Source organism: Lagenorhynchus albirostris, chromosome 2 (genome assembly GCF_949774975.1).
Source record: "Lagenorhynchus albirostris chromosome 2, mLagAlb1.1, whole genome shotgun sequence".
In the NCBI taxonomy this organism is placed as follows: Eukaryota; Metazoa; Chordata; class Mammalia; order Artiodactyla; family Delphinidae; genus Lagenorhynchus; species Lagenorhynchus albirostris.
The window spans coordinates 125,676,859-125,691,758 of record NC_083096.1 but is presented as its reverse complement, the minus strand read 5'-3'; the positions used below and the strand labels follow the sequence as shown (position 1 = coordinate 125,691,758).

The following is a 14,900-nucleotide window of genomic DNA, read 5'->3' as shown; positions in this document are numbered from 1 at the left end:
AAAATATGTTCCACAGAACTCTAGTTTCTCAAGATACTTGCGAAAAAGAGAAAATACCAAATAACTATTGGAACAATGACTCTATATCCAACAGAAGGCTCCAATTCAGAAGGTCACAATGAATATTAGCATATCAAAAGTTCTAAGAAGGTCCACAATAAACAAAACTGCTTAAAACTTAACTCACTATTTTCAGAATCAATTTGACCTGGAAGCACTATTTTCCTCTAAAAACTTATCAATATCCAATGAAACTAATTCTGTGAAACACATTTTGGATAGGCTGATACAATCCTATGATGAAACCTAACAATACCGCTACTGAAAATTAGAACACTTAGACCTAGGATGGTAGATATGTTTAATTTCATATTCGAATCCTGGCAAATCCATATTTACTATTAAAGTGCTAAATTTAGAATAGCAATCAGACTTGGCATCAAATTAACTATATTTTCCACAAAAACAGGAGGGAAGCACGATGCATGTTAGCTAACTTTGATTTAGACCATTTCCTTTTTGAATGGTTCACAGTGAAAAGAGAGCAAGGCAATTCACCATAATAATCAGGAATCCAGGCTCTGGAACAAGATACTCCAAGTTCAAGTCAAAACTCTGCTACTTTACCCTGGGAAAGTTGCTTAACTTCTCAGAGCTAACTTTTTCATCTGTAAAATAGGGATAATAATAGTATCTTCCTCACATGGTTGTTGTGTTAAATGAGTAAACATACATAAAGCCCTAAAAAAAGCATCTAGCATATTGTAAATGAATACATTCCAGTTATTTTCTAAAGTTCTGATCGAATGTTCTTTGAAAGAAAGCATAAGTTTTAACTGCTCAAATTTAGCTAACTATATCTGATATCTTTTCACCAAGGTATCTATACTAAAGATGACTATCATTGTCTGCCCTGCCAATATTCCTGATAAACATTCTTCCTCTGTATTCCTGATTTCCTCTTCTACTCCCAACTCTCACCCAAAGCCAGCCAAGCTAAAGCTAACTTCACAGGAGTAAATATATATCCCAAAGTCAATTCATGAGATTGCCAGTCACTCATCACTGTGACTTGGCTCGACATGAACTAGACCAATCAAACTTTTTGTTCAGAAATTCAGGAACCTAAGAAACTGAACTACTTGGTGGAGAACACTGAAATCAAAGCCTTGAAGGTTTAGGAACCTAGAACAGTTATTTTGGGTCATGGTCAATTTCACTAAACAGAAAAGTCAATCAAGAAAAGGGAGAATATTATATATATATATATATATGTGTATATATATATATATATATACACACACACACACACACACACACACATATATATATATATATAAAGAAAGAACAGCAGATGCACCATAAGAGACAGACAGATGATAGATGATTGATAGTTGGACAAATAGATGGATATACATATCCGAAGGGAAGGAAGGAGGAAGGTTGCGGGGGTGGGGGTGGGGGCGGGGGAAGGAGGGAAGGAGGGAGACAGAGAGGAAGGAAGGGAGGAAGGACAGGGGGAGGGAGGAAGGGAGAAAGGATCGCTGATCTCCCAGACTGTCTTGGTTACTACTCTTCCTGAGACATAGCTAGTCCCCATAGCTTGAATTTCTATAATATGTAGCACCTTAATGAATCTCTCTTTACTTAAAAGTTACTTGACTGGGCTTCCCTGGTGGCGCAGTGGTTGGGAGTCCGCCTGCTGCTGCAGGGGGCGCGGGTTCGTGCCCCGGTCCGGGGGGGTCCCGCGTGCCGCGGAGCGGCTGGGCCCGTGAGCCGTGGCCGCTGGGTCTGCGTGTCCGGGGCCTGTGCTCCGCAGCGGGAGAGGCCCGCGTACCGCAAAAAAAAAAAAAAGGTTACTTGACTGAGTCTCTTCCTTGTAAGAAGGAGAAAAAAAATAACATAACTAAATAAAGAAATAAAGATTTGAGCCCCCAATTTATGTAGTATTAAATTTCCTACAAATCATATGCTTCACCTAAGCACAAGAACTTAATAAAACCAAACCAACAAAAGAATTTTTTTTCAACAAAGCAAGTTCTAGTAACATCCTTCAGATCATCATACATTCAGATCAAATGTTTACAGCAACAGCCACATCACACTATATAACAATAATAGATGTTCATAATGATACAGCTAGATCATCAGAAAAGTGTTAACAAAAATTAATTAGCCTGTTTAAAAATTCAAGAGTATATGTTTTCCAAAGATTTTTATCAAACACATCCAAAATTTAAAAATCTAGCACTCAAAAGGTTGCCAATCAGCTATCTGGAATCCTCACTTTCCAGGGTTACTGGGAATCCAGATAACTAAGACTTATTGCATCTAGGAATAGCCTTAAAAAGTAGATCTTTTAAATCACCTGTCTATGAGTTGTTGCTTTCCTTTTTTCTTTTTGGAGAATAAATAAGTACTAACTTTTTATTATCATCTGCCATAAAAAATCTAGACTTATGAGTTTAGATATATAAAATAGTCCATATTAAAGAATCTTATAAAACTCTTTGAATATTAAAAGTATTACAATAATTAATAAAACTTAATATTTGGAAACAAGAGTCTCCTGAAATTATACTTCCTTGATAAAATAACCAAACAAGAAAAAAAAAAAAGCTTCAAAAGGCATAAAGATTAGTATAAGACTTCCACTAATTCTTTGAAAAAAGTGCTATGAAAAATGAGAAGGTATTTGTGTTTTTTAATATACTGAATCCTAAACTCAATTAGCACATCAAATAATCAGGCAAATTTTTTAAAACTCAAAACGTAAAACTCATCTTAAAATATTTAAACTGACTATACATGAGTGAAGTTAAACAAAAAAAGAACATATTTACTAACCTTTATTTCCTAACATCACAGCAAGATGTAAAGGAGTGTTTCCTAAAACAAAAGCAAAAATAAATTAAATTAGTGTAGAAACATCAGAAAAATTATTTTAAGGTGGTTTCAGCTCCTTCAGAAATTTCACTGACAAATTTTAAGCAAAAATAATGTGACCACAAAATGATCCTGCTTATGTGGCAAAGTGAGGGTCAGAGGATGCCATGCTTTCTAAACACAAGGTATCTTACTCCTCTTCCCCCCCACCTCCCGTAAAAGGTTTCCATTTTGCTTTTGGGATTTCTTCTCCAAACAGATGTCAGATTCCTTTGCTGCTAATTTCTCTGTTATATCAATCTTTGTTCATTCATCACACAATTTAAGTACCTTACTATATATATACTCATCCTTGCTCATAAATATCAATAAGTCCCAATCCCAGTCCTCAAGTTTTAATAAATAAAATGAAAACACTAACTGGAAAAAATATATGCACCCCCCATGTTCATTGCAGCGTTATTTACAACAGCCAAGATATGGAAACAACCAAAGTGTCCATCAACAGATGAATGGATAAAGAAAATCAGTGTGTGTGTGTGTACACACACACACACACACACACACACACACACAGTGGAATATTATTCAGCCATTAAAAAGAAGAATAACATCTTGCCATCTGTAACAACAGAGATGGACCCTGAGGGCATTATGCTCAGTGAAATAAGTCAGATAAAGACAAATATTGTATTATCTCATTTATATGTGGAATCTTTTAAATATATATGAATATATATATATATATATATATATATATATATATATATATATATATACTGAGAATGAACTGGTGGTTGCCAAAGGTGGAGAATGGGAGGGTAGGCGAAATGGGTGAAGAGAATCAAAAGGTACAAACTTTCAGTCAAAAAAATGCCACAGGGATGTAATATACAGCATGACTATTATTATACTGCATGTTAGAAAGTTGCTAAGAGTAGATCTTAGAAGTTCTCATCACAAGAAAAAAAAATATTTTGAATTATGTATGGTGATGGATATTAACCAGACTTCTTGTGGTAATCATTTCACTATATACAAACATGAAATCATTGTTATACACTTGAAAGTAATAAAGTGTTGTATGACAATTATACTTCAACTTAAAAAAAAAAGTATATTGCAAAGGTAAACAATTTCTTCTGTCTCAAAATGCTAAATCCTAGGTGGGTCTGTAGAAGATACACATTTTCTGTTTTACTAAAAACAGTACCTTGTTAATCTAAACATTTATTTTGTTTCTGATCAGCTCCAGAAAAAAAGAAAAGAAATCCACATGTATAAGTATCAATTTCCAATTTTATTGGTCTAGAATAAGATCATCTTCCACCTTTTCTAAATATTGAACTATTTTCATAAGTTTGCATTCACATTCTATGACAATTTATCAAAACCAAAAAGCAGTCATAAAAAGTAAACAAACTTGTTGACAAATTGGTGCCAGAAACAAAAGCTCAACACTATGCCAAAACCAAAACCTTTACTTCGGATTATCATTCCTAATTCCCACCTCTTTTCTAGTTTAAGTTCTCATCACCTTACCTGAATATCTACTGCAACAACCTTCAAGTCTCCCTGCCTCAAGTTTTGCCCCATTTCAATCTCCTCTCTATATTGGAATAATAATTTTAAAACAAAAACTTGACCATGTTACACTTAAAAGGCTGGAAGTGGTCCATATTTTATCCTTAACATGGCATAAAAGGTTCTTGAGATATGTCCTTACCTTCCTTTCTTCTCCTATTTTCTTCTTTACCCTGTATTTCACCTGAACTGCATACAATAAATTCTCCAATAAGCCAGGTTCTCGATATTCACACATTTTATTAATCCTTCCTAAATATTCCTTCCCGATCTGCCTGGCAAGTTAATACTCACCTTTTAGGGCTTAGCTCAAACATCACCTATTCACTGAAGTCTTCTCTAGACAATCAGATGTTCCTCTGCACTGCTCCCAAAGCTCTCTATACCCATCTTTTTATTGCAGCACTTTTCACACTAAACTGTACTTTAAATTTTTTGTGTAAACATCTGTCTCCTTCATTAGACATTAACCTCAGGATAACTAGATACATATTTTGTTCATTTATGTATATGAAATGCTTCCAATACACATCTAACATTCAAAATAGTCAATAAGCATTCGTGAATGAAGGCATAAGAAAAAGTTCTGACTATAGAAACAAACCTTAAAAATATCAAATAGTTACAGAAACCTGATCACTAAAACGCGACAGGCATTACCTTAGGCAAGGGTTGCAAACTCAAATGTTTCCATAATTAAGTAATGTAATTGTAAAACTTTTGGTGTTATTTTTCCTAAATGTTTACACGAATACACTTGTAAAACCATCTAGCCTTGGAGTTTCCTTTGAGTGAACATTTTTATTACGGATTCATTGTCTTTAATAATAACAAGAGTACTTATGTTTTCTAATTCCTTTTTGTGTGCATTTTGACAAATTAAATTTTTCAGGGATTCTGTCCATGTCATATAAATTGCCACCTATTGTCATACATTTTGTTCACAATATCCATGATTTTTTAATGACATTAAAATTTATGCAGATGCCCCACTTTTCATTCATATTTGTTACTTGTGTTTTTTCTTTGATCAGTCTGAGGTTTATTAATTTTATGCACTTTTTTAAAGAACAAAGTTTTGGCATGTTGCTACTTAATGTCTGTTTTAATTCAATAATTCTTGCTCTTTTATTACTTCTTTTCTTCTATGTTATTTGGGTAAAATAGAGTCAACTTGGGAAATAAAGCAAGTTAAGTTGTTCTTTTTCTAATTTCTTGAAATAGATTCTTAAATGTTTGATTTTTTTTACCATTTCCTAGTATATTTACCTTTTTATTAATAATTTCTAGTTTACTTACACTGTGATCAGAGAACAGACTCAGTATAATCTCAATGAAACATGCTGAGAGTTGCTTTATGGTCAAGTTTGGTCAATTTTTGTAAATGTTTTCTGTAACCTTGAAAAGAACATGTATCTTAAGGGTTTTGGGTACAGCATTTCATATAAACCTACTAGATCCAGTTTGTGTTGTTCATATCTTTTATATCCTTACTGGTTTTTTGTCAGCGTGTTAAAGAAAGAGGAATGTTAAAAATATCCCACTGTAATTGGGGGTTTCTATGTCTTCTTGTACTTCTAGCAACTTTGCTTGATATATTTTCAGCTATGTTACTAAGTACAAATCAAATCCTCATACTTTCCTAGTTCAACAAATGATTTTCATCTTGAAGCACCTCTCTTTATCTCAGATGTTTTCTGCTTTAAAACCTACTATGATGTTAATATAACTATTCCAAATTTTTTGATTGATATTTACATGGAATACATTTTTCACTCCTCTCACTTTCAATATTGTTATATTTCAGATGTGTTTCCAACTGTATGTAGTTGGGTGTTTTTTCATACAGTAAGCTAATATTTGTCTTTTAACCAGAGCATTTAATCCAGCCTCATATGTTATACTTACTGATATTATTGGAGTTTAAATCTACCATCCAGCTTTGTGCTTTCTATTTGTCCTGCTGGTTCCATGTTCCTTTTTCTCATCTTTCTTACCTTCTTCTAAATTGATTATTTTCATTATTCCATTTTGGTTTTTTATCTGTGGATGGAAGGTATATATTTTTTTTATTTTACTATTCTTTTAGTAGTTATCCTAGAGATGCACTGTCCCATATGGTAGCTACATGTGGTTACCGAGTATTTGAAATGTGGCTAGTCTGAACTGAGATGTGCCATAAGTGGGATTTTGAAGACTTAGTATGAAAAACGAGAATGTAAAATATCTCAATAATGTTTTATATTGATCATCATGTTAAAATAATGTTTTGGATATTTTGGGTTAAATAAAATGTAGTATTAAAATTAATTTCGGGGCTTCCCTGGTGGCGCGGTGGTTGGGAGTCCGCCTGCCGGTGCAGGGGACACGGGTTCGCGCCCCGGTCCTGGAGGATCCCGCATGCCGCGGAGTGGCTGGGCCCGTGAGCCATGGCCGCTGGGCCTGCGTGTCCGGAGCCTGTGCCCCACAACGGGAGAGGCCGCAGCGGTGAGAGGCCCGCATACCGAAAAAAAAAAAAAAAATTAATTTCACCTACTTCTATTTTATGTGGCTATTAAAAAACTTAGTTATAAATGTGGCTTGCATTGGCTTTCTATTAGACAGCACAGCTCTAGAGTTTACAATATGCATCCTTGATTTATCAAAGTCTAATGTTAAATGGCACATTCCCTTCTTGAGAGCAAGTCATTGACCTTAGAACACTAACTTCATTCCCTCCATCCAGATTTATATGCTGTTATCTAGTGCCATGAGTCTTTATTTGTACCTTATAGAATCAATATTCATTTAAGATTTCTTACCACTTTTGTTGCTCTTCATTCCTTCCTACCTCTCTAGCCTTCCATTAGAATCATTTTTCTTCTATCTGAAACACATCCTTCAGTATTTCTTTTAGTGGTGGTCTGATAAGTGAATTCTCTTAGGTTTTTGATTGTAAATGTTTATTCAACTTCGGAGGATATTGTACAGGGTATATAATTCTTGAATGGCTGTTATTTTCTTCAGTATTCTATGTAGTCTTATGGTTTTCTTTTTTGTTGAGAAGTCAGCTGTAGGAATTTCTACTGATCCTTTTAAAGTAATGTGACTTCTCTGGCTGCATTTAAGATTGTTTTTTCAGCCATTTCACTCCAATGTGGAATCCTTTTTTTATTTTACTTGGGTTGGACTTGTTAAATCTCTGAATTGGTGTCTTTCATCAATTTTGGAAAATTCTCAGCAACTGTCTCCTCAAATATTGCTTTAGCCCCATATTCTCTCTCTTCTCTCCTGGGGTTCAATTAATATAGAACTACTCTTACCATTTTTAATTTTTAAAAAATTTCTTTCCCTTTTTCATTGTAGATATTTTCTCCTGACATATTTCCAAGATCATGAGTTCTGTCTTCTTCAGGATCTAAACTGTATTAAGCCCATTTATTTAGTTTTTAATTCAGTTATTATATATTTCCATTTGAGAATTTCTATTGAATTATTTTCCAAATATGTTACTTCAATTTTCATAATTTCCAGTTCTCCACTAAAATATTCAAACTTGTCTCTCATCCCCCAAGAACATAATAAACATTGTTATTTAAAGTCTCTGTCCATACAAACTACTATATATAAAATAGGTAAACAACAAGGTCCTACTGTATAGCACAGAGAGCTATACTCAATATCTTGTAATAAACTACAATGGAAAAAAATCTGAAAAGGAATATATATATGTATAACTGAATCACTTTGCTGTACACCAGAAACTAACACAACATTGTAAATCAACTATACGTCTATTAAGTAAGTAAATAAATAAAAAATAAAGTCTGTCTAGTAATAATTACAATAAATGAAGCTCTGATGGCTCTGTTTCTCTTATTGCTTCTCTCTGGTTCTCATTCATGTTGTCTAGTTTCCCTATAATGCTGGTCATCTTGAATTGTATGCTGAACATATTTAATTAACTCCTTCTGCAAAAATCTTGAAGCCTAAGAAACAAATTCTACAGAGACTTTTATTTGCTTCTGACATGTGGCTGGGGGTACTAGACTAATCCAGGGATTGACATTTTTTTTCCGGCCCTCACAAATGACTCAAAGCTATGCTTCAACCTATATCAGAGCTGATTTACCTGCAGTTCAACCTTATTCCTAAGCAGCTCTTCAAGTTTCCATGCCCAAAAGCAGCATGTTTAAGAGATACCCCACACCTGGTGGGCCCTGACCTCCATCTTTTGTCCTCTTAGCTCACCAAGGCTGTCTAAAGTACTGCTCAGCCTCTTAACTGCTTCTTCTGGATTCACAAAAGCTGCTGGGGAAAAGTAACCTCAAATGTTAGGTTTGCATCTTTGGATTTCCATCTTCTGCCAGATCTTGGCCCAGTATCCCTTCCTACCTCATTAGCTCTCCAATGTCCTTAAAGTAGAATATTTTATTCTTATTGCCTTCTAAAGAAGAGTTGTCCTCATTATCTAGTTTATCATTACTAGAGGCAGAAGTTCTACTTTGATTTTATGTGTTAACTTTTCTCCATCTTCGTTAATAATTTGCTTTCTATTTTTTTATACTCTTTTGATTAGTGCATAAAGATGCAATACTTTTATGAGTGCTAATGATCATAACTTCTATCAAAATATAATTACTCTCTTAGCACTTTTAAATCATTTTTACCTCAAATTCAATTTTATCAGCAATTAATCTTGAGGATTCATAGCTTTCTTTTCTTTACCATTGACTCAACAATAAAATCTCCATTTTTCACTATTCTCCTTCAAGTATGTGTGAAAGTCCTTTTCTTCCCTTTTAGTTAGTAGATGTCATCGTTGTTACTTTTGGAATTTCTTCACTACTCCTTTCTCTTAGTAACAAATGCCATACCTTAAGTACATGAACCAGGGAAGACACATGACACAAACCCAACTAGTCTGATACCTAATTAGAAAATAGTTTCAGGGAAGGGCACAATTCCCACCTGGGTCAAGGTTCTTTTCTGCATTTTTTTTTTTTTGTACTTGAGCCAGTGAGGAAAACTGTCTCTTGCCATTGGAACCTTAGTACTTTAAGGTTCTGAGTATGAGACTGCATATTCTCTACCATATAGATTAGCGGGTCTGAATCAGGGACAATTTTATCCCCCAGAGGATATGTGGCAATGTCTGGCACATTTTTGGTTGTCAAAACTGGGGAGTGGGGGGTGCTAATGGCATCTAGAAGGTAGAGGCCAGGGATGCTACTAAATACCTATAGTGCACAGGATAGGTTTCCACCACACAGAATCATCCAGCACAAAATGTCAAGTGTAGAGGTTGAAGAACTCTGACATAGAAGAAAGCCCAACTACAAGAGGGAAGAATTAAATTCTACATAACACCAGATCTAACAAATTGTACAATACCTGCCCCGCCGCCAACAAAAGTCCTGATGATACTGCAGAAAATCTGGATACAATCATGTCACTATTGTCTCCTACCCTATCATCTTCAGTTATATGAATCAATAAATACTTTGGGGCTTAAGCTAGTTTGCAATGAGTTTCTATCACTTGTAAATCCAAGAATCATTACTAACACAATATGGGAATATAAAGCTTTATTTGACACAATCATACTTTTGGAGATTTCTGTTTTTTAAGTCCTGTGGCTTTGCTTTTCTACTTTTTTTTTTAATTTGGACTTTTAAAATTCATCTTCCACAATAACAGATTATAGATAGATTTTAAATTCTATTTATAGCAAACTAACACTTTTTAGAACCACCTTTTATTTTTAAATAAATTTATTTATTTATTTTTGGCTGCACTGGGTCTTCGTTGATGCGTGCGGACTTTCTATATTTTCAGTGAGCAGGGGCTACTCTTCGTTGTGGTGCACGGGCTTCTCATTGTGGTGATTTCTCTTTGTTTTGGAGCACGGGCTCTAGGCGTGCGGGCTTCAGTAGTTGTGGCACGTGGGCTCAGCAGTTGTGGCTCACGGGCTCTAGAGCGCAGGCTCAGTAGATGTGGCGCACGGGCTTAGTTGCTCCGCGGCATGTGGGATCTTCCCAGACCAGGGCCCGAACCCGTGTCCCCTGCATTGGCAGGCGGATTCTTAACCACTGTGCCACCAGGGAAGTCCTAGAACACATTTTTAAACTCATGCTTATCTAACACTCAAAGTAAAAAAGTAAACTATACTTTTGATTCCCATTACAACAAATGAAGAGGTCTGGACTTTTTCTTTTTTACTGAGGTATAGTTGGTGTATAACACAATGATTCACAATTTTAAAGGTTATATTCCATTTATAGTTATTAAAAAATATTGGCTATATTCCCTGTATTATTATCCTTGTAGCCTATTTATTTTATACATGGTAGTCTGTACCTCTTAATCCACTACCCTCTTCTTGTCTCCCTTTCCCTCTCCCCATATCTGTATCTGCAACTCTTCTGTATATCTGTGACTGTTTCTTTTTTGTTATATTCACTAGTCTATTTTACTTTTTATATTCCACATATAAGTAATACCATATAGTATTTGTCTTTCTCTGTCTGACTTATTTCACTTAGCACAATACCCTCCAAGTTCATCAATGTTGTTACAAATGGCAAAATTCCATCTTTTTATGGCTGAGTAATACTCCATTGTATGTAAACCACATCTTCTTTATCCATTCATCTGCTGATGGACACTTAGGTCGCTTCCATATCTTGGCAATTGTAAAGAATGTTGCTATGAACATTGGGGTGCACGTATCTTTTTGAATTAGTGTTTTCAGCTTTTTACAGATAAATACCCAAGAGAGGAATTGCTGGGTCATATGGTAGTTGTATTTTTAGTTTTTTGAGAAAACTCCATACTGTTTTCCATGGTGGCTGCACCAATTTGCATTCCTACCAACTGGGTACTAGGGTTCCCTTTTCTCCATATCCTCGTCAACATTTGTTATTTGTGTTTTTTTAATTAATTTTTATTGGAGTATAATTGTTTTATTATTTGTGTTCCTTTTGATGACAGCCATTCTGACTCTGTGTGAGGTGATATCTCATTGTGATTTTAATTTGCATTTCTCTGATGATTAAACAATATTGAACATCTTTTCATGTGCCTGTTAATAATCTGTATGTCTTCTTTGGAAAACTGTCTATTCAGATCTTCTGTCTCATTTTTCAACTGGGTTTTTTTTTTTTTACGTTGAGTTATATGAGTTGTTTATATATTTTGGATATTAACCCCTTGTTGATCAGATCATTTGCAAATATTTTCTCCCATTCTATAGGTTGCCGTTTCATTTTTGTCGGTGGTTTCCTTTGCTATGCAAATGCTTTCAGGTTTAATTGGGTCCTGTTTGTTTATTTTTGCTTTTTTTTCCTTTGCTTTAGGAGACAGATCCAAAAAAATTTTGCTACTATTTATGTCAAAGAGTGTTTGCCTATGTTTTCTTCTGAGAAGCTTTATGATTTCTGGTCTTACATTTATGTCTTTAATCCATTTTGAGTTTATTTTTGTATATGGTATTAGAGAATGTTCTAATTTCATTCTTTGACATGTAGCTGTCCAGTTTTCCCAGCAGCAATTATTAAAGAGACTCTCTTTTCTCCATTGTATATTCTTGCCTCCTATGACAAAGTCATAGATTAATTGACCATATGTTTGTGGGTTTATTTCTGGGCCCTCTATTCTCTTCCATTGATCTACGTGTCTGTTTTTGTGCCAGTACCATACTGTTTTGGTTACTGTAGCTTTGTAGTACAGTCTGAAGTCAGGGAGCATGATCCCTCCAGCTCTGTTCTTCTTTCTCAAGATTGCCTTTGCTAATCAGGGTCTTTTGTGTTTCCATACAAATTTTAGAATTATTCATTCTAGCCCTGTGAAAAATGCCCTTAGTATTTTGATAGGGATTGCACTGAGTCTGTAGACTGCTTTGGGTGGTATAGCCATTTCAGCAATATTAATTCTTCCAATCCATGAACATGGTATATCTTTCCATCTGTGTCGTCTTCCATTTCTTTCATCAGTGTCTTATAGCTTTCCTAGTACAGGTCTTTAACCTCTTTAAGTATGTTTATTCCTAGGTATTTTATTCTTTTTGATGCAATTATAAAGAGTTCAGTACTTTTATGTCTCCTCTAGCTCCATTTTTGTTTCACTAATTTAATCAGTGGTTATAAACCATTTCCTTACCCATTATAGATTACATGTCTTTCAAAATTTGAAGCAAAAGTGTTTTTTGGGGGTTTTATTTGGGAGGGGGTTGGAAATTTGCTCTCAGGATTATAATCATATTTGCTTTAATTATTAGACTGATCTATGGTATATTTAACTGGTTTAAAATTCATTATCAGTCCTTTTTGGACACATGTCTCCTTTCTTGGGTTAGTCATTTAACCCTTCCAATCTGAGATACTTCTTTGAATAATATTTTTCAGGAATGATATCATGATGGTTGGTCTATTTTCTAGAATGTTACTATTGCTTTCACAAATGAATATTTGGCTAGAAAGAATTCTACAGTTGGCAGATGGTGTATCAAGTATGTTCTAACATTGGCGAGGTCTGAGGCCAAATTGATATACATTTTAGTTCAATATTATAGTAATCTGTGCTTTTTACTTGTATATATGTAGGATTCATTCAATTTTAAAATAGCACCAAGAGGGAATTCCCTGGTAGTCCAGTGGTTAGGACTCTGCACTTTCACTGCCGAAGGCCCGGGTCTAATCCCTGGTCGGGGGAACTAAGATCCCACAAGCCACGCTGCTTGGGCAATTAAAAAAAAAAAAAAAATAGTGTGAAGATATGCAGATCTCTTTTCATTAATTTTCCCTGGAACAAATTATGAGCTCTAACTTTGGAATCAGAACAAAGTTTAGATAAAAAAATGTTTTCTTCTTTATTTATAGCTTTGGGTGTTGCCTCTGATCCACTTCTTCTGTTTTATTCTCTGGAAATTCATATTATTCATAGAATACAATCTACACATGTAAAGTCCATATTTATAACTTGTCCTTCATTCTTTTAATCTGTCTCCTTTTCCTCTACAGTCTTTGTTTTCAAATTATTTTTGTACATCACTCATTCAATTTTCTTTACTGTCAAAACTTTACTTTCTATACTCAATTTAGATCATTTTAATGCAGTGATTATATTTTTTAAAATTTCCATAGTATCTTCATAATTTGGACTGTTTTCTTCACATCACTATTTAACAGTTTTAAAGAAACAAACTGTTTTATGTGTTACTGAAAAACAAGGCAATTATTTTCTAAACTTTTCTTCTATTTCTTATAGTATTCCTAACAGTATCTTCAGGATACTTATAATGATGTTTCTTTTATAATAACTGTTTTCCAAAGACTCTCAAATGGATTTTCTTTTTCTGCTCATCCATCCTGAAATGATTTATTCAGATCTAATATGGGAAAGGACAAGCATATTGCCCTCATTATCCTCTCAACATTCAAGAGAATAAATAGCAGAAACTCCTCTACACTCTGAAGCTAAAAGAACAAGCTGATATTTAAGCACTTTCCTATGAGACTCTAACACTCTAAATAAACTCTTAAAACTAAATAATAAAAAGACAACCCGGGCTTCCCTGGTGGCGCAGTGGTTGAGAGTCCGCCTGCCGATGCAGGGGACACGGGTTCGTGCCCCGGTCCGGGAGGATCCCACGTGCCGCGGAGTGGCTGGGCCCGTGAGCCATGGCCGCTAAGCCTGTGCGTCCGGAGCCTGTGCTCCGCAACGGAAGAAGCCGCAGCGGTGAGAGGCCCGCGTACCGCAAAAAAAAAAAAAAAAAAAAAAAAAGACAACCCAATTTAAAAATGGGAATATATGAATAGCCATTTCTCCAAAGAAGATATACAAATGGCCAAAAAGCACATGAAAAGATGCTCAAAATCATTAGCCATTAAGAAAATACAAATCAAAACCATAAGGAGACACAACTTTATGCTCACTAGGATGGCTATAACAAGTGTTGGAAAGGAGGTAAAACTGAAATCCTCAAACACTGCTGTTGGGCCAGTAAAATAGTGCAACCACTTTGCAAAACAGTTTGGTAGTTCCTCAAAATGGTAAACACAGACTTATCACATGACCCAGCAAAAGATATATACCCAAGAAAATGAAAACATGCCCACACAAAAACTTATATACAAGTGTTCATAGCAGCATTACTCATAATAGCCAAAAAGTAGAAACAACTCAGATGTCCATTAATTGATGAATGTGCAAACAAAATGAGGTACATCCATACAATGTAATCTTAATCGGCAATAAAAAGGAATGAAATAGTGATACATGCTACAACACGAATGAACCTTAAAAACCAGTGTGCTAAGTGAAAGACCACAGATTGTGTGATTTCCATTTACGTGAAGTGCCTAGAATAATAAAATCTAAAGAGACAGAAAGTAGATTAGAGATTGTCTAGGGCTGGAGGAAATGGAGTGGGGGCCAGTGAAAGGTAAAAA

General features: G+C 34.9%; 1 protein-coding gene across 1 annotated transcript in view; it reads right to left on the bottom strand.

Moving 5' to 3' along the window:
* ANKRD13C (ankyrin repeat domain 13C) overlaps positions 1–14,900 on the bottom strand; it is an 81,084-nt gene that overhangs the window by 53,388 nt on the left and 12,796 nt on the right. Inside the window, exon 2 of the mRNA XM_060139755.1 lies at positions 2,848–2,889. Coding sequence (XP_059995738.1) covers positions 2,848–2,889 — 42 coding nt within the window. The remainder of the gene's footprint in view (positions 1–2,847; positions 2,890–14,900) is intronic.